Raw genomic sequence first — 20039 nt, 5'->3', positions numbered from 1 at the left:
ACCAAAATTGCAATATCATATAACGTTACATGTATATAACTTTAACATGTAAATTGCCTGGAATCCATCCGTGGACATTGTGTATCTCATCGCTGTGTATCAGTGAACGCACGATGTGTATCCGTGAACGCTGTCAAATGAATATAGCACTTTCCATGACATTGCCACGGGTCTCTGCCAGGCTCCCAGCAGAAGCTGCTGGAAAGAGTAACAAGCTATTTTATATAAACTGCACTCCTTAAACGGACCAACTCCTCCTCTGTCTATTTGGCCAATTTCTATGCTTTTCAGTCGCTTCTCAAGTCTGGTAGTGGCTTGTAAGTATGAAGACGAGAACAAAATTTTAAAAAAGAAGTATACTAAGACTGTTGATGATAATGCTTCACTACGGTATACTCCTTCGTGCCATTTACTTTTTAGGGACAGAAACATAATAGAAACCACTGTAAAACGTCCTTGTAGAAACGTAGGTTTACGGAAGGATCTGGAGGAAAGTCAAAGTGATGAATGGTGGTCGTTTTCAGCCTATATGCCACAGCTTATATCACAAGCAGTTTTCGGAAGTCCAAAAATATCATGACTGCGTCATACAAGCCCGTCGGTTTGAAAGGGTATTCAACTTCCTTGGTTCAGAGAAGTCGTTTAATACCTTTGGCTTGCCACCAATAAAATTCCTAGTCTGAGTGTCAGCTTTTCTAGCTTTCTTCTGCTCCCCAGGCTACAAAATTACATATATACACTTTCCCTTCCTGTTCAGTTCCAATCTGGAATGAGGTGGTTGTACAACTTGTACTACAACAAGGACAACCTAATAAATGATTTCCCTAATCTGCAAATCTCCAAGCAGATTCCTTCGGGGGCAGGGGACGATGAAATTGGCCACCCGACTCACCATTTGCCCCCCGTAATTGCGGCGTAGCCAATGGTCACAGACGGCCAATATATCAATATATCCCTTGCCCCCGAAAATCTGCTTGGAGATAAAGGAACAACCTACATCCCCAGTCGGTAGAAACATGACTGCGGTTCACTGGTCAGCACATTCTTATCGGGAACCGCGGGTAGTCAGCAGTTGTCATGGTAACATTCACGCTGAACGTGTCCGTACTTTGGAGGGACTGTTCGGTATATATAAATGATGGTGGTGTGGTGTGCCAGATACGACTGTCTCAATTGCTAGTACTGTGTGAAATCACAGACCTCTTTAATAATCAAAAGTTCACATAGTCAATGATAGTACATATCAATATATTCTAATAAGTGTTAAAATTTTGTTGATTAATACAGATACGGGTGTAGCAAACTTTAATCTGAATACTGGTACAGGACGGTTTGTACTAGTCTCCGGCGTGCTGGCAAATGGAGATTCTCAGCCGGCTACCTTCTCTGGCCAATCATATCCCCTTTTTGGGCCGATTTCTACGATTTATTCAGCCTGCAAAAGGAGTCTGGTGGAGACTACCCGAAGTCACCTTCCGGTCTGTCCGCGACTGTTGCCTCACGCTGACTTGCCAAAGTGGGCGGGACTACTTACGGCCCACTTCCGGTGCGTCACCGCCTCAAGTAGGCCTGCATCCGGTCCGTACGAACACCCGCCTGCGAAATCTCACTTCCTCATTTCACCCAGTAACCTCGGCTCGATCGGACCAGACAATCGGGTCAGCTGCCGTGGTGTGGTTTTTGCCTACTATCCAGTTACAAAGTTTGAACAAACAGCGGAATATGGGACCAGGACAGAGGTGAGTCCGTCTGCACTTGTCTAAACAACCTGTGGTGGGGTACGTACAGCAGCTTTGTGTCAAGACGGGCGGGAAAAGTTTTGGGTACAAGACGATAAATATCTGTAGACCCAAGCAAGTGAACCTCCTTGGCAGAACATGTCGAAGCTTGGTCGAAGAAAGCTTGTAAAACCACCGCCATTTTTCACTTGACATTTCCTAGGGACTACCACTACCATAGTCAAGGTACAGTGTAACAGAACTTCTTAAAACACAATTCAGTGGAGAAAGGTGGAACGTTCAAACGTAACCACTGTGACCCAGACGGTGCCTAAGTGGGGGGAGTATAAGTTACGTTTTCTAATTTGTCTCTGAAGTGTTGAACAAAATCCCCCATTGTGATAACACATTGTTGACGTAATCGACCCTTTGTGTTTCCTTGCTTGTGCTTTTCAAACACTGTAAAATTAATACGTGTATGAAGGGTTATATATGTGGGGAGTAACGAATGGTAAGTAAAGTCCTTGAACTGGTTACAGCCCATGAAGTGATGTCTAGCACTCTGTAAACTTGAAGTCTTAAATATTTGTGTTTCCTGTCGTTTCTGGCCAACATTCGGTTTCAATCGAAGAGTACCCTGTGTCTGACTGAGTAACACAAGTAACGAACATTGCGTAGTGCCAGACTATATATCCTTGTGGACCTTAGGCAAATAAGGGAAAGGTCAACAGGGGTCAAGTAAACTGTTCCCATGTGTCCCCTGTAGTGTCTGTGATAATATTGGTGGGAAGAAGGGGGGAGGTTACCAAAAGTGCTTACAGGGGGTGAACCGTTAACAGATGGTGAGGTGCTTTCAAACGAATAAAATAAATTCTAATGAAAAAAAAACACGATCGTTTTAGCCTTGATTTATCTGAGAAAGGTTGCAGCCAGGAGGTCCAGATGAGTTTTGGTTGCAGAAAGGAGGAGTTAATGAAACCGTTCTGCTGTTTCTTTTATTATTTCTTCTGATTTTGGTAATCAATTGCAATATATGTTGGTAGTAATCATGATACAGCGGCTGGTACATTTTTTCCATGTTTTTCTACACATAGAGTTTATCCATTTGTTTTCTAACGACTCCCCCCTGGGCCCCCGTGTAACGCTAATCGGTACTGTGGTAGTCTGGTAGTGTTTATGTATGTATGGACTGGGACGCTGTCAGTCCCAGAGGCGGGATGTTGTAACAGTTTTGCTTCTGTTTCCCATTCCGCTTTTAAAAAAACTGTGCCGATGGACCTTGTCAGTGGTTTTCCGGCCCGTGTGGACATTCGTTTTCTCCAAAAGAAAGGCAGAAAACAAGAAAGAACTTTCAAGTTAAAGAAGTCCCCTTTAGAATTGTAAAAACCGGAAGTGACAGAAGTTATCTAATGTCCCGCACAGTTGGCATGTACATGTACCGGTAAGGATACATACACCAGAATCCACCCTGGCCCTACTGTCCAATGAAAATGTAAACGGCAGACGACAGTAAAATTCGCGCCCATTTTTTTCGTGTCGTTTTTCGTTGCTTTGAGCAGCGCTTTCAAAATACGCAAGAATGCCCGTCGCAAGTGTCCCGTAAGTGTAAAAGCTTCAAATTGGCTTTACACGTAGTGATGTGGTAGTGACATACGATGTTGTGCGAAGTATTTGACCTGTCCCATTTGAAGACAAGTCAGTCAGCACCTTGAGATTCCAAATTCTGCATGGTCTGGATAGTTCGGAAGGTCCCAGAGGCGGGGATGTTGTGACAGCCTTGTTATTGTTCAGTCAGGCTGAAAGGTAAAGACCGGTTTTGTCTTATCGGCTGTCGATCTGTCCCTTCACTCCCTTGTCTGTTAATAAGACACAGACAAACATGAGATGTAGACTCTAGTATTATCGCCGGAGTTTCAGTGAAAATGGCAACACAGCGTATTCAAAACAAATCCAAACGTTACTCGACGAAATCGTAAGATCAAGGAGGTCCACTTAACAGTGAGAGCAGTTCAGATAATATGTTTATGCCACCCTACCCTAAAACCATTTCTGATTGAGCAGCTTTTGGCGCGGCCGTGCATTGTTTTTCCATCGGTGTCAGACACTGACAGACTGATTACAGAAACAGCACGAAAGGTGATGACCGTGCATTTCACGGTTCATTTTCCGATTATGGCACAGGAAGTCTTACAAGTTTCGTTATCGACAGTCCGTGTTTTAGAACGACTTTAGCTTCGACAGCGGAAATTTTAAATGGGAAAAGATGTCAAAAGAAGACATACTGCAATTTTATTCCGATATTGAAGTTAGAGATGCAATATTGTACTGGTAGAAGGACTAAATGTTTGTGTAGGGTGTAACTACACCAGCGACCTTTGACCTACAGATGTGTATATCTCAGGAAATGACCCATCGTCGGAGCTCGCCGTCAGACGTGACGAAGTTCCCGGGTCATGGTCACATTTTTCTGTCGGTCAGACATTTAAACTGTTAGTATCACTCAAAAGACGTACAAGTATGTACCAGTGCCGTCTAAACCGTATTATAACTACTCTACTCTACTCGACTCGACTCTACTCTACTCTACTCTACTCTACTCTACTCTACTCTACTCTACTCTACTCTACTCTACTCTACTCTACTCTACTCTACTCTACTCTACTCTACTCTACTCTACTCTACTCTACTCTACTCTACTCTACTCCTCTCTACTCTACTCTACCCTACCCTACTCTACTCTACTCTACTCTACTCTACTCTACTCTACTCTACTCTACTCTACTCTACTCTACTCTACTCTACTCTACTCTACTCTACTCTACTCTACTCTACTCTACTACTCGACTCGACTCGACTCGAATTATAAAATAAGTGAGGTCTTTATACAAACATATTAAGCCTTTGGCCTCCACTGCACTGTTATACACCTGTATTTCATTTATATTGTTTATGTATGTGTTATCTTTTAAGTGCGAATACATAAAAAGCAATCAAATCAAAGATTATGGTACAGATCGAGAATCAACATGTCGTTAAAAAACTGGATGATGGCTTAAAGTATATGTTAAACCACCGTAATGGTACATGTCATCCATCCGCCCATTCCATGACATAAACTGTGGCTTACCGCCAATATCCAGTACTTAACTCCCCATTAAAAGTGACGTCATGCTTCACTCACCACTGTGTGTACTAATATGGTAGCAGATCGTCAGGATCAGGAAGATTCCAGTAATCGTGTCGTGATCTCCGTCTTTTCTGACTGACGCGTTGGCTAAAATTTATCGGATGTGTAATCTCCAAGTAGATCTCTTGATGTCAATAGTTGCAGTTACCATTTGCCACCCATTTAACTGCCGAAAAAGAGATACCAGTACAAAAACAAGGCTCCCTAAAATCTCGATTTTTAGCCTCCTTGAATTGGTTAGTCGAAGTCTGGTGCGAATTGGACAGGTGATTCCTTTGGGCTATTCTCATTCGTAACGCAAAGCAGGACTAAGAACGCAAAGCAGGACTAAGGAAGTCCACACCCCGGTCTCCATCATACCGTATTTACTACATTTTACTACAAGATATGTTTTATTCCCGCACCTGTAGAAACTCCAGTTCGTATGTGCGGCTGCCGAACGCCGTGCTGTGTCTGATGCTGCTGCTGACCCTGTGTTTGGGGACCTTGGCGGAAGGTAAGGTTTAAAATCGTCACAATCTGTGTTTATAATATACTAGTAATTGGATAGACTAGCCTCCATAGCAGACGCCTCGGGTATTCGTAGTCTTTTTTTTTTTATACTTTACAGTTTTCTTACTGCTAAAGTTTTTCTGATGGTTCTAATACTGATTTTTTTTATTTCAATTACATCTACCGGCCTTGATAACACGGCATAAGTCGGAAACTAGACAGAACATGATCGGGAAAACATAATATCCCAAAGAGCCTGTTGAAATAAAAACACACGCGACACGATACTCCCTCCGGCCGGGGGAAGCCACAAGCCCCGATTTCAGATTTTGCACCCGGTGTCTGGTTTATTTCTCGCGCTGGGATAGGGTGCCAACATCAATGATCAAGAGCGTGACTTGTAAGGCAGAGACCGTCGACGGGATCAGGGAATTTTCTTTCTCTAGTTTAAGCACCGAGGTCTGGCACCCAGGCTAGGCTATGGAGGACCTTGGCAGACCGCGTGTTAGCGTCACGACCTCCCGCCACGGAAGTGCGGCCTGCACCGTGCAGCTGGGAGATAAGGTCGTCTGGCTCAGCAGGAGAGCAGCGACGTACAGAGTCTTGATCAGTGTTCTGCTGGACTTCAAACACTGATCATCGGGGAAATAAAGAACAAAATCGTTACAATAAACTTTCACCATCTTGTCGATGTAAGTCAGCCTTCACATGCCACTTGGTCTCAAGTTCCACCTTACTGACTTGGACTGTGAATATAAAGAAGAATGTGAAATATTGTACTAATTTGTAGTAGCCTGTTTTATGATACTAGGCTCTACGACTGACCTTTTCGGGGAGTCTTCATATATATATATATTTTTTATTCTGTCTGACATAACATGATTTGTACCGGGCCGGGGTTCTTTTGCCGGCTAGGTTGAACCACGACGCATATTCATTTTGCTTTATTCTTAATATATTTGCATGTTTATAAACATCTAGGATGACATTATATCCATGTTATTATAGCTAAGCACGTTTAAACCTTGGCCCTTGCGTGTGATAGCAGTGACGGAAGTTGTGCCGTAGCGCTTACTGATAGCATAACAGGAAGGTGTGTCGGAGGTTGTGCAAGATGCATGGCAAAAAAATAGCGTTTTTTTCACGGCCTGTTCTGTAAGAAAATGCAGCAGAATGTATACTGGGAGACGAGACGATCGCGTGAATAGAACAAAGGATGAAGAAATGTTTCGTTTAGAAATGTGACAAACAACGAGCATGATGCTGATATGTATGCATCAAAGCAATTCCTTAAATACGTGATGTAAGCCTGGTTATTGCGTCCGGCCATGTACAAATGTAGCCTTGACGCGCTGTGACAGTTTCACCGTCTTTATCTGTCTCGGAAATCCGACACCGCCCGGAGAGAAATCCGACTTATCAGTCTGTGTGTAATCTTCAAGGGGATCTTTTGGTGGCTGCAAAGAGAGTATCAAATTGGACAGGCAGTATCTATTTGCCAGGCAGTTAGTTAAGTTACCATTTGAGAACCCAAGCTGGAGTAAAAACCAGTACCGAAAGGAAAGCCTGCCAAAAATTAGACAATGTCTAAACCTCAGCTTGCAGGATCATCTGTGTAATCTCCCGAAACTTTCCTTCCTCCACAAGATAGACTGTACCATCTGTGTTTCGTGGTAGAGCTTTATAATCTCTACACTTGTTGAGAGGAGAAAGTCGCAACGATTTTATACTCCACACTCCTTGCAACTCCGCACTCACAAATATCCAAGTGTAAATTTACAAATGATTCGACTTTTTTGTCTTTACAAAGGCGATGACGTATGTTCGAAGAACAGCCCAGCTTCATGTGGAGAATGTCTTCTGCGAGGTCCGCAGTGTGCGTGGTGTGCAGAAGAGGTATTTTGAAATTGTTTGCTTTATTTTGCTTTATTCATGATGTTTTTGCCTTTATAAACGTTCTGTCAGCTTTCTTTGGATAAATACAGGGCTCTCCATAGGACCATACTATTTGAGTGTAGTTGACGTTGTTATGATCATAATCATCATCGTTATCAATAACATTCTTTGGTCAATATTTTTCTCAGTCATACATTGAAGGGTCAGCATCAAGATGTGACATCATCTCGAGATTACAGGAGAACGGATGTGCAGCCAGTCAGATACAAAATCCTAGCAGTGAAACAGTTATTGCTCAGGTGCGTTTGTTTGTCATCACACTTACAACCAGCATGTAAAAACTACCTCGTGTGTTTGTTCTATAATCTACATGTAAATGATACAGACAGCTTATATGCATACAGCAGCGATGACGGTATTGTTAGTAGTCGCACTAGTATCGATGTACGGTAATTTGACCTTGCGTACGTCGTACGTCTAGATTAATGGGTGAAAGTTGCTGGAGGTGAAGCAACGTTTGAAAACAAGATTTACAGTCAAAGTGCAGCAAGAAAGGAGACAAAAACCAGACACAATGACACCACAGCTGTTCAGTCAACACGTATGCAAAAGGTCACATTTATGCCGTGACATGTGCCTAAAACCTAGACTAGAGGAGATTTGTCTTTTCCCCCTACTGGTGGTTTGTTTGCACGGCGTTAATGTTTACTCGTTTGACACAGGGTCGCCCGCTCAGTTCCACAGGGAGCCAGACTGGCAGTGACGTCACACAGGTGTCACCACAGGAAGTCCGTCTCAGTTTACGGCCAGGTGAGTAGCCGAGAATTCCCTTATATGGGCGTGCGCCACCCTGCGGATCGGCTTCCGCACATGCCCTGTGATAGCCGAGTTTTACCTTATATGGAAATCGTCGGTAACTATTTCGATACTGCCACAGAATAACACCGGAAGTCTCACTGCGACCTATGAGGATGAATATAATCGGAATAGAATAATGACACAAACTAATCCAAAGGAAAGACGCCCATGTATCCTCATCCTAGGACAATCGAAATTAGATCAGCTTTACCCTAGCCTTATACGGAGTTAACTTCAACTGACTATTATTTGAACTCTAATAGCCCTTCGACGCCCACCGCTTCCACAACAGAAAAGCGATAACAGCCGGGAAGCACGCCTGGAATGTAAATTGGAACATAGCCACTACCAAAACATACAAATATACAGCCTGATAAGAGTTCTTGGTATGTCGTACCAGATATTAGGTTACTACTTACACTGTGACCCCATTCTTACCAGACTTCTCCAGAATTCATTAGCTCTGTACAATGTCCTTGATTAGCTAAAGCCTCTTGCGTTCATACATAACCAGTTTTGTCGGCGAAATCCTGCCCGAAATCATATCCAACATTTGGCATGGGTATAAAACGATATGCATGATATCAAACGCTGTGTTGTTTGGTGCCGTACGTGATGATTTGCCTGTAGTAACATTTCCTGATGAATAAAGTCACAGCTGCCATTTTCACAAGTACTAGCTCTTGAAAATATTTCGTCCGATGACAGGAATGGCGTGGACCAAATACAAACACACGACAAAAGCACTATTCTGCCAGTTGTAGTTGCACTGTTTTATTTGCTAACTGCAAATGGGTTACCCTGTTGAAACTGAGGTACGGGTCGGCCGCTAGGAGCGCGATTTAGTCATCGGTTGGTCATGGACGCCTTGGCCCACCAGGTGCTTTCCATTATACCACATTATGATAATCACCTCCCCAGATCTCGAATGTTTCGTTAATATTTTTGCCTTAGATTAAATAAAAAAGTTGATCATAAGTTCTTACGTTTTATCTCCGTCAGGTGACAGTGCGCAGGTGCAGATGCAGGTGCGGCAGGTGAAGGACTACCCAGTGGACCTGTACTACCTCATGGACCTGTCCAAGTCTATGGACAACGACTTGCAGAATCTCAAGACGCTAGGAGTCAATCTCAGTAAGAACTTCATTCATAAACACTTAATGTAACCTTAGATTGGACAGCTATTGATTCTTCTCAATATTTTTTCACTTTATATACCCAAAGTTGTGATTAATATTACTTGACAATAAGATATTTGAACAATTCTTTTTATCGTTACAGTTAACAAGATGAGAAACATTACCAGTAACTTCCGGGTTGGATTCGGGTCCTTTGTTGACAAGACGGTGGCACCGTACGTGAACTTGGCTCCTGGGAAGTAAGTACAATCCTCTCTTATGATTTGTCTTTTTTCTCGAATTTTACTATTGTCGTGAACAGAACGGACAAGTGACGTTAATAACGCAGAGTCTGCCACTTGCATGTTGTTTCCAAGCTGAGCAAAGCGAGTCAAAAGGTGTCAATGCGAACCTCTCTAAGGTTCTTGTGTTCAAAATGGGAAATGAAAGTCATCGCCCTTGAAGTTTTGCCAGGAAAATTTGTGGGCCCGGTCACATTTATCGAGAGGGTAGCAATAACAAACTAAGGGCATTCTCAGCATAACAGTGGGGGAGACGCTTACTTAACTTTCAGCTGCATTTGGAGAGAAAATGTTCTCACCGGCCGTGTCGATGACTCGATCGTTTCTGCCATAGCCTCTTTGATATTTTGAAGAATATAGCCTTTTCGACAAAAGTATTATCCGCCCTAACATGTCCCACATTCTCCACTCCCCAGACTGACCGAGCCGTGCGGCGGATGTGCGCCCGTGTTCGGGTTCAGGAACGTCCTGTCGCTGACGGACCAGGCGGAGAAGTTCAGCACAGAGCTGGCGCAGCAGCAGGTGTCCGGCAACCTGGACCAGCCTGAGGGCGGGTTCGATGCGCTCATGCAGACCGCTGTCTGCAACGTAAGTCACTTACTGTGATTGTGCCCTCTGTGTAATACAACACTGACATACGTGATACAATATAGTTCCTGAAAACGTCAAACATGATAGGTTGTTTGTACCAAAAAAAGTACACTCTTCTGAGCATTCTATGACAAGTTACTAGTATCAATGTTTGCTTTATTTTTTATGTATAATCATCGACACATCTATGCATATGCACTTCCAGGATGAAATAGGCTGGCGAGAGAAGGCCACAAAGCTGATCGTGTTCGCCAGTGACGCGCCCTTCCACTCGGCCGGGGACGGGAAGCTGGGCGGCATCCTGACGCCAAACGACGCCAAGTGCCACCTGGACTCTTCAGGCACCTACACCGAGCTCAACAACCTGGTGAGCAACGCTGACTCCTGCTAGTCTCCACCAGACAAACGTTCAAAACAGTAAAATTACCCTACCTGTGGACCCACTCCCCTGCCCCGTGATAGGAAGGCCTGATGGAGGCTAGACCCCTGCTAGCCTGTATTGCATTTGCCACTTGTCCATTGCGTTGTAACTTGTCCGAATACTAAAGTTATCGGGACACTGGCTGTTGATCAGTTACTAAGTAATGGTCTCTGATTGCTATCGTGCCCTAACGGCTCCCGTTTCAGCCAAGCGCCTCCGTACATCTGTAATTTGATCTCTCTAATAGATACCGAACATGGTCTACTTATAGATCTACAACATTAAAAATTTTGGAACATCCTGGTTCAATCATTATTAAGATCCATTGTCATATGACCATCTCCGTCGTTATACTTTTTTCATCAGCGTAAATAACTGCTGATGCTTCTGGACACTTTGACAAGGGTTCAATTCCCAACATTGACAACTGAAATCTACTACACACCGAGCTGCTTTTCTCTGCTCTCCATAGAGCTCTCGCGCTGCTGTTTGTTGATGAGTTTGTTTTTCCCACGTGTTGTCAGGATTACCCGTCAGTAGGCCAGCTGATTGCCGTCCTTGAGGAGCGGAACATACAGCCCATTTTTGCAGTGACTGGGGAACAGATCGACATCTACAGGGTAAGCAGATATGACATGTTCATTTGTTTAACGTGCAATGAATATTCCATTGGTCCTTGGTGCTTACGTTGTACTTAACTCGTTGTGTGACATTGTGGGTTTGCATGTCTGTAGGGGCTGGCAGATATGTTTTCCGGTGCCATCGCAGAAACTCTTGCTGAAGATTCTTCCAACGTGGTTTACTTGGTGGAGGACGCCTACAAGGTAAAGATTACGGTTGTCTTTGAAAAGTTGCTGTAAACTGTCGAAATATTAAAGATTCACTATTGTGTACTATGCCACTGCCATTCGAATGTTTCTGAATGTCGGGAATGGCTGTTGTAACTTGTATCTTGATCAGATGTGGATATGTTACTGCAAATGGACTTAAGAAGAATTATTTGAAAGGAAAAAATGCTCTTTCTGCCTATAGAAACTCCGTTCCGAGGTGAGAATGCAGGCCCCCAACGTGCCGGAAGGGATCGAGCTGCAGTTCACGGCTCTCTGCCTGGACAACCAGGTGATAGAGGGCGCTGCTGAGTGCAAGAACCTGGCTGTCGGAGACACCGTCGCCTTCAACATCACAGTCAAGTTAGCCGAATGTCCGCAAGGTGGCGGCGACCTGCAGTTCTCGCTGAACCCGGTAGGATTCGGAGATGAGATGACGATCAAGGTGACGACAATGTGCTCCTGCGACTGCGAGGTGGACGCGGTAAGCCATGGCGTCACTAAAGACGATTCTTGTCAGACTTGAGTGTGTTCCTGTAACTTTTAATCAGCCAATTCCTTTCTCATTTCATCTTCCTTCACTCTTGCGGCCGTTCATTTTTGTACATTTTCCACACTCCAGATCCCGGACAGCGACCAATGTTCCGCCGGTAACGGGACCCTGGAGTGCGGCGTCTGCGTTTGCAACACGGGCAGGTAATGTATACTTTGAGAATCCGTGTATTATACGTCTCATATGCAGATGGGTCATCCAGGCCGCCAGGGAGGATAGAAAGGTCATTGCAGACAATAGCAGATCCAAGTAAAAATAGACTAGAAATCTTCCCAAGAAAAGAAAAAGATTCTAACAATGTAGTCACATGAAAAAGGAAAACAATGGAAGCGGAGCAATATTTGCCTGTTTTTGTTATAAATTTTTAGCCCACACCCTGATGCATTTATTTGACTTGACGACCTATCGTTCCCAAGGTACGGCCAGACGTGTGAGTGTAACGCCGACAGTGTAGAAGCCGTGGATGAGACCAAGTGCCGGATGGACAACGCGACGGCCGTGTGCTCGAGCCGAGGTGACTGCCTGTGCGGCCAGTGTACGTGCTCGCCTCGACAGGACCCGCGAGAGAAGGTCTGGGGCAAGTTCTGCGAGTGTGACAACTTCTCCTGCCTCAGGCACGATAGGCTCATCTGTGGAGGTAGGTGTCTGAGCCGGGAAGCTGAAAACAGAAAGAGAGATACAAAAAAAGAACGCTCATGCAAGTTGGAACGGAGCATTCTATCACTGAATTTCGCTGTCCGTATATAACAAGAAATTTGTTAAGGGTACTATCGCATTCGTGTCCTAATCCAACATTCAGACTTACTCCATCAAAACGTTTGTGAAAATCAATGTATTTGCACGAGTATTGAGCTATATGGCTTCCTTCAGATGTTATGTTTTCTCGTTCCTACCATTTTTATATGTGTTCTATCTATCGGTTTTTAGGCCGTGGCACATGTGACTGCGGGCAGTGCGTGTGCGAGTCGGGCTGGACGGGCGAGGCATGCGAGTGTTCCGCCCGCACGGACGCCTGCATCGCCGAGAACGGGGAGGTCTGCAACGGTCACGGCACCTGCGAATGCGGAAAGTGCAAATGTGAAGATAATTTCGCCGGTCCGACTTGCGAGGAATGCCCGGTACGTGAATGGCTCTATAGATTGGTACTGTGTGTCGACAGCTTGCATAACACCTTTCAACCTAATTAATCTACCATACACGTTTGAGACTCAATTGACAAAAGTCGACAAGTAGACTGAAAAATAGAAAGAAGGTCAAATAAAAAGTAGGAGATATGATGGAGAGAACAAAGTATTTTCCCATTTCCGCTATGGTCGCAATTTCGGCGCCACCTCATGATTTCGGACGACACTGAAACTTACACCTGCGGCATCTAGTTCTTTTCTGTATCGGTACTGTGTATTCTGCGTCTCATTTTGCACATGTTAACCTGTGTTGTACAGACCTGTCCTGGAAAGTGCGAAGGGAACAAAGGCTGTGTGCAGTGTCAGGCCTTCCAGTCCGGAGACGTGGCAGACCAGGAGTGTCTGCAGTGTCCCTTCAACGTCACCATGGTGGACAGTGTGGACGTTGTCGGTAAGAAATGTTTTGTCAAAACTTTGTGTAGGACACGGCAGAAAGGAAGAACAAGGTTACAATAAAGTTGATTTCCCACTCAAGCTATCGAAACGGTTGGGTAATTTGTGGGTAGTACAAATGTGGGTGTATGTGTACAGTAAAGGTACTTGTGTAAGTTGTGCATCTTGCACTACGTTAAGAGCAGCAATTTTCATGTCTTCCTTAATAACGTATCGTTGCGGCTCTACTCGACAGTGGATGATCCGGAGATCCAGTTGTGCCGTTTCCGTGATGACGACGACTGTTTGTTCACCTTCTCTTACGGCAAGGGTGACGACAACACACTGGTGGTCAACGTACAGAGGACCAAAGGTGCAAATAGCAGTTTGTATATGTCGGGAATATTTTTCTAACCACAAGGACATTTTCTAACAGACCTTCAATCTTTGATCACAAATTAGAGATAGTGCTATCACTGCTTGCTACGATTCGAGAATAGTCAAATGTTGTGATAGCTGGTGATAGTTGGTGATGCTCATTAATGTATCTAAAGAAATGGCAGAGAACACAAAAAGAAAGACTCATGTACATGTATCGATTTTTTCTCCAGAATGCCCTCCGGATGTCAATATCCTTCCCATCATCCTCGGCATCGTGGCAGGGATCGTTCTGATTGGTCTAGCCCTGCTGATCATTTGGCGGGTACTGATCTATCTGTACGACAGGAATGAGTATCAGAGGTTCGAAAGAGAGCAGCAAAAGACAAAGTTTTCGTCGGTATGTATCGAAACTAAAATCCTTTTTCCTATTTTGTACATGTTCTTTAAAATGGAAAGGCCGCACAACTTCGAAAATGTACTTTAGATACAGTGAATGCTGGCTCCGAGCCAGCTGTCGGGACCTAACTTCCTGTTTCTGACCTTGTAGAGAAGTCTATAGAAAAGTAATTCTCCCACCACGTGATGCCTCTCAACTGTACGAACACACTAGCGAATACACAAAGTAACACACCCAAAACAATGCATCCGTTTTCACGGAGATGATGAAACTAACTGCTTGGCTTTACTCACTGCATTCCGTGCCCTCTTACAGGACATCAACCCACTATACCGGGAGACCACAACGAAGTTCCTGAACCCCACATATGGCGGGAACAAGTGATCTTCAAGTTGCCTCCTCAGTGTTGTTCCTGTTAAGTATAAGCTCTAGTCACAGGGTGCTACATTACATGACATGACATCAACTCCAAAGCATGGAGGAAACAGAATGGAAATATTACAGATTAATCTTGACAACTTTGTTAAGTGCCTTTCGAAACATCATGATCAGAATTTTGCATTCATTGACAATACGTCCCATTGAGTGGACTCTTTGGCAGGGGTTCACTTCTCGATTATTGTATATCTACTAATATATATGTTCATCACGAATTGTCAATAATCTGACAGAGTCCTGTAAACTTCAGTAATTTGATTGTGTTTTATTTTCTTAATTACTTTATACAATCCCACCTTGCGCTGTGTCCATCAAATTGACGGATTTGCAGCGTCACCAATTTGATAATCAATTGTAAATATTACAGACATTATAGAACTATATTGTATATATGCTTCAGGTTTATATGTGTCCATTTTGAGACTTACGACTAACTCGTATTGCTTATAAAGCGACATTCCAAGGCTAAATGCAGACATAACCTAGTGCCAGGGTATAAACTGTGTGTATGCTATTTATTTTTTCACAGTTGTAGTGAGTAGTTTGAACTGGTTTAACATCTAGTCTTATTTAGCGATTAATCTGTTGTGTTGATTTTCTGCAAAGGTAATCTTAGATTAATATGTTGTTTACATATAGACACATGATGTAGGTAAAACATACAACTTATTCCGCGCACAACGTTGAAAACTGTGAGCTACCATTCTAAACAGAACAACATAGATACGTATAGAAAACACCGCTAAAATATGATTTATTTAGACTGTGCTGTGAATTTTATTTTACACTATACACTCTTGATAGTTAAAGTATACTAGTACGTTCTTTTTACATGAAATGCTTCGTCTTGGAATTATCTATATTTCACAACAGCAACGTGTTTATCATTTGTTCACAGACTAATCTTATGCTGACATGCTGACAACACTTTATATTTGTACGTGCAATATGCAGAGAATTAAAACATATGTTCTACATGATGTCTACTTTGTGTTCCCTGTTACACGGGACTTTTGCTAAATCAAGCAAAGTTCCTCTTTCCAATAGCGTACTGTATACACAGTGGTTTAACAACCCACTGGCTCTACGACCTCAAAAAGGCCATGGGAATCTATTCAAGTAAGGACCATATTTGTACAATCAAAGAGAAACGTTTATGCAACAAACCTTGACTAGAAAAAGGATGATTTATCAATCGTAAAGGTAAACATCATCAAGCAAAGGTCTTAATGATGAACTCTAGTTTAATTTGATAATCACACTTCTTTCCGATCATGACTTAGGAGGAAATACAGAAAAGCTGCAACAATGAGCACAACAAACACCACGGGAATGGTCCATTCCAAACGACACTCCTGCCTGCCATTAGTCGACTCGTGTCCATGGTAACCCGCGGAGAGACCGCACTGTGCGCATGTGTCAGAAGAGGACGAACGAGGTCTGTGGGGTGTACCATGTAGGACAAGTGGTCTCCTTTCGTAGTCCTCCTCAAGTTTTATTGCCACGGCAGACATGGCGGACGGGCTGAAAGAAGAAGTCGACGATTTTTTTATTGAAACATAATGACAAGACGTGGTGGCGACACACTCGAGTTGCACTTATATTCATGTCGCCACCAGACTAAACGTAATACAAGCAAGCAAAGCGCGAGTTAGATACAATCAATCTATAAACTAGTGAAACACATACGTCGGCGATTTCAGTACTTTTTTATTATCTTCGACAAGAAAGTTATTTTTTTTTATAAATTTTTTGGTGCACGTGCGTGTGTTTGTGTGTATGTTAGTGCATGCACCGTGAACAGCATAACTTGAGAAATCGTGAATGAATCCTATTGATAGTATTGTTTTTGACAAAACTGAAAGCGATCAGATTCGGGGACCCCTTCCTATTTTGCATGTATTGTGATAAAACTAATCTGCTAGAATTCAAAACGTCATGTTACGTCTTCCCAAGCTCAAAAGCTATCTATCATACCATACCATAGCATGTCTGGGGCACGAGATATCAAAACCGGATGTTATGCAGCACTACCACATTAGGGAGCCCCAAATCATTTTGAGGTCTCATCAAGACCTCCCCACATACCAAATATCATTACAGTCCATCTATATGGTTTTTAGAGTTATACTGTACAGAGACAGGTAAACATACAGACACATACATACATACGAACATGTTAAAACGGAAGTTGCAGCCTTGATGTTTTCCCACATAGACTGTTTCGTGTTCCAACAGTTCCGCTTTTTCCCATACGAGCGCGTACTGTTCAACCGACGATTGTACCAGTACCAATGTTTCTCTATATATGTAACGTTGCATAGTAGTTTTTCGTCAGAATTTAAACATAACGCTAGCCAGCAGCTCACAGCCTACCACCAGGTACCTACCTGTTCCAGGGTCGGTTTCACGTCGCTGCGGTACCGGTGCTTTATAGTAAACTGATCTGTTGGGAAAGCGCAGAGACCACGTTCCGATATGTAATTCCACTGCTTCAGTGAGGCGCAGTACAGTTGGACAGACAGTACTGATAGAAGATGATGCACTTTGTAGGAAGAGTGGAAGCTGCGAACTCAAACTGCAGCGACAAGTCGGTGCCAGCATATGTAGGTTCTCTTGACTCCCGGAACTTAAAGCCAAAATCCAATACAAGAAAGGGAAGTTCCCATTTCATTGGACCGTTCCATTCTAACATTTTGGCGGGGCCAGAAATATGCTTCAAACGGACTCTTTCTCCTCAGCTACATGTAATCTCCTCCCTACTCAGATCTTTTAATGTAAAATAAATGGTAGAAAATGGCAAGTAGGAAAATATTTGAAGTATTCAATGTGTGTGTGTAGGGGGGGGGGTCCATCTGCGTGTGTGCTTGTGTGTGTGCGTTAATGTGTGTGTTCGTATGTGTGTTCGTGTGTGTGTGTGTGTTCGTGTGTGTGTGTGTCCGTGTGTGTGTGTGTGTGTGTGTGTGTGTGTATGTTCGTGAGTGTGTTTATGTAATTTATTAATCTTTCAAACATATGGGTAGTCCCCTTAGCCGTTGAAGGCTGATCTGTGTCCGCGCGCGCGTGTGTGTGTGCGTGTGTGTGCGTGCGTGTGTGTGTGTGTGTGTTTGAAGCTCATTCTAATTGAAACAGCTGAGTCAGGGAGGCCAAGAGTCGACACTTCGGTTCATACATGCCAAGACAATTCAGAGATTTAAGTTGAAGAAAAAGCCAACGTGTTTAATCTGTCGATTCAGACGCGATTGCAATTTTTATTAACGACCCTACTATTAATGATTTATGTTGTAAACAAGCATCGAAATTCAGCCATGTACATGTTCGAGTCTTTCTTTCTTCCTCCTCCCCCCCCTCTCTCCCTCCCCCCGCCATTAGACGTCCCACCATGGTACCGTCCCGGTCTGTTTGCTCACCTGTGTCACTGGGCGAAGGTCGCTCTGATCACCTTTCCTACTATTTTGGGAAAATCACGTGCACACGTCAGCTTTCAAGTGTTAGAGCATTCTAGTACACAGCATAGGACTCTCTGACAAGTTCATGGGCTTACTCCTGATTTTTTTACTCTATTGGTACAGGTGAAAAATTTAACATGTAACATGTTTTTATTTCTGTACAAAGGGGGATTATTATTAGAGGTCTACTTGTAATCTACACCTCCCAAAGAAAGGAATGTTGTGTCAACAAAAGTTTGCCCTTTGCCCTGGAAGTTATAAAAGCACACTGAAGTCAGTCTTGCTCGGCCAAAATGGACAGGAGTTACTACCATAGCCGTGCTGATCAGCCGTTCCTGGACGACACGTTTGGTCAGCTGCTGGACAAGGCGGCTGTCCGCTGGCCGGACCGAGAGGCGTACGTCTTCCGGCCAGGCGGAAGGAGGGTCACCTTTACCGAGCTGAAAGTTCAGGTACGTCAGTTCAGGTACGGGTACAGGTACGGTACCCTGACGGTTCTCCCGTCTTATCACAAGACGACATTGCTTGAGGTATAAATGTATTACAGCGAAGAATAGGATTTTAAAGAAGACTTCATCGCGAGGAAAAGTAAACATGGCGGTTCCTTTCTCTGTTGGATTGTTCAGTTCGGTTATATTCTGACAACCTTACCTAGCCTGCCGAAGAAACCGGTTGGGCTTGTCTTTGTTGCATGAGCATGACTGCTGTTGTGCCCCGGTTACATATGTACATGTAGTGCTTTTACGCTCTGTCGAAAGTCGCATTCAACAGAAATGTTGTGTTATGTGGTAAAGGCTAAGGATGATTTGTTTGAGAGGCGTTGGCTACAGGTGACAGTTGAATGGTGTAAGCACAATATATGAATAGCTCTTCCTGACCGTGACAGGACACCAAAACCTGCTGGTGGACTTTACCTTGACACAGTCCCAGCTCTCTGTAACGATACATGAAAGCGATATATCTTGTGTGACCGGTACAGACGCTGCTAGTCAAAAATACTTATTGCGAGCAGAAAGTCGAGTCCTGACCTAACATTTCGAGGGTCACTCACAAAAATCTCTTTTATGATTTGTAGAAACTTACGAAACAATAGATCTCAGAAAGGGGATAGGACATAGCAGCTGTTATCAATATAAATATGAATAATCATATTCTATGCAATTTTATAAAAAAATGTGCCAGCGATAAGACGATTCCAAAAAGTTTGTCTTGTGACCTACAGACCATCATGTGACTGAAGCAGGTGACTTTTGTAAATATTTAACGTAGAATCAAGTTTACGTAACGTAATTCAAAATAACCAATCTATCCCGGTAGTGTCCAAATCCAAGGAGGTTTCCGTCTGAGCCTTGACAAATCACAAGGGTTTGGATCTATCAGTGGATCTCTCTTTGGATCTCTCACTCTAGAGGAATGCGTTTGGATTCTTGTCGAAATTACTTTGTCCTGATGTCAATACCTTTGTCAGGATTCGCTCCTGTCACACATAGCCACGTTTGCAATGTTGTCTGTGGTTGTCAATTGTACGTGGACCGGTGCCAAATGCCAGATCTTTTCAAAAGTCATGAGAGGTCGGAAGATCGTATATTGGTTGGGATGACGTACTGACGTTCTGAGACACGCACGGCTGTTTTCCTTACCTACCCCAGGGCCTGGATCACCGTCCATGATCCAGGCCCTGAGACGAATTTGTTTGGCAATATGTAATCACGAGCAGGCGTAGGGGGTGGCGAACTAAAAAGAAAGCGATATTATATGTATAATTAGCACAGAATGCGTTAAAACATGAAAAACAACCTACTAACACAACAAGCATGAAGCCAGACCACCTGACCGTTCTTGAGTTATTTTGGTA

General features: G+C 43.6%; 2 protein-coding genes across 2 annotated transcripts in view; both read left to right on the top strand.

Annotated features, from left to right (window-relative positions):
- The first annotated feature begins 1577 nt into the window (after window positions 1-1577).
- LOC109469675 (integrin beta-1-A-like) lies at window positions 1578-15710 on the top strand. Its single transcript, XM_019768226.1, has 19 exons — window positions 1578-1739; window positions 5316-5401; window positions 7208-7293; window positions 7482-7592; window positions 8016-8103; window positions 9154-9285; window positions 9433-9529; window positions 9988-10159; window positions 10368-10529; window positions 11108-11203; window positions 11318-11407; window positions 11616-11894; window positions 12033-12106; window positions 12380-12600; window positions 12891-13081; window positions 13406-13538; window positions 13776-13892; window positions 14131-14297; window positions 14613-15710. The coding sequence occupies exons 1-19, from the start codon at window positions 1723-1725 to the stop codon at window positions 14679-14681; spliced, it is 2388 nt and encodes a 795-aa protein (XP_019623785.1). The 5' UTR covers window positions 1578-1722; the 3' UTR covers window positions 14682-15710.
- Window positions 15711-18236: 2526 nt separating this feature from the next.
- The window catches only part of LOC109469693 (acyl-CoA synthetase family member 2, mitochondrial-like), a 10908-nt gene continuing 9105 nt past the window's right edge, over window positions 18237-20039 (top strand). Inside the window, exon 1 of the mRNA XM_019768261.1 lies at window positions 18237-18636. Coding sequence (XP_019623820.1) covers window positions 18478-18636 — 159 coding nt within the window. The 5' untranslated portion in view covers window positions 18237-18477. The remainder of the gene's footprint in view (window positions 18637-20039) is intronic.

Source organism: Branchiostoma belcheri, unplaced genomic scaffold (assembly GCF_001625305.1).
Source record: "Branchiostoma belcheri isolate BF01 breed outbred unplaced genomic scaffold, Haploidv18h27 scaffold21, whole genome shotgun sequence".
Classification (NCBI taxonomy): domain Eukaryota; kingdom Metazoa; phylum Chordata; class Leptocardii; order Amphioxiformes; family Branchiostomatidae; genus Branchiostoma; species Branchiostoma belcheri.
The sequence above is the reverse complement of the archived record's forward strand: the minus strand, read 5'-3'. Positions and strand labels throughout refer to the sequence as shown.

Coding starts and splice junctions, on each gene's coding strand:
- LOC109469675 (XM_019768226.1), top strand. Junction 9,286..9,432: donor GACGCTAGGAGTCAATCTCA/GTAAGAACTTCA, acceptor TTATCGTTACAG/TTAACAAGATGAGAAACATT. Junction 13,539..13,775: donor GGACAGTGTGGACGTTGTCG/GTAAGAAATGTT, acceptor TCTACTCGACAG/TGGATGATCCGGAGATCCAG.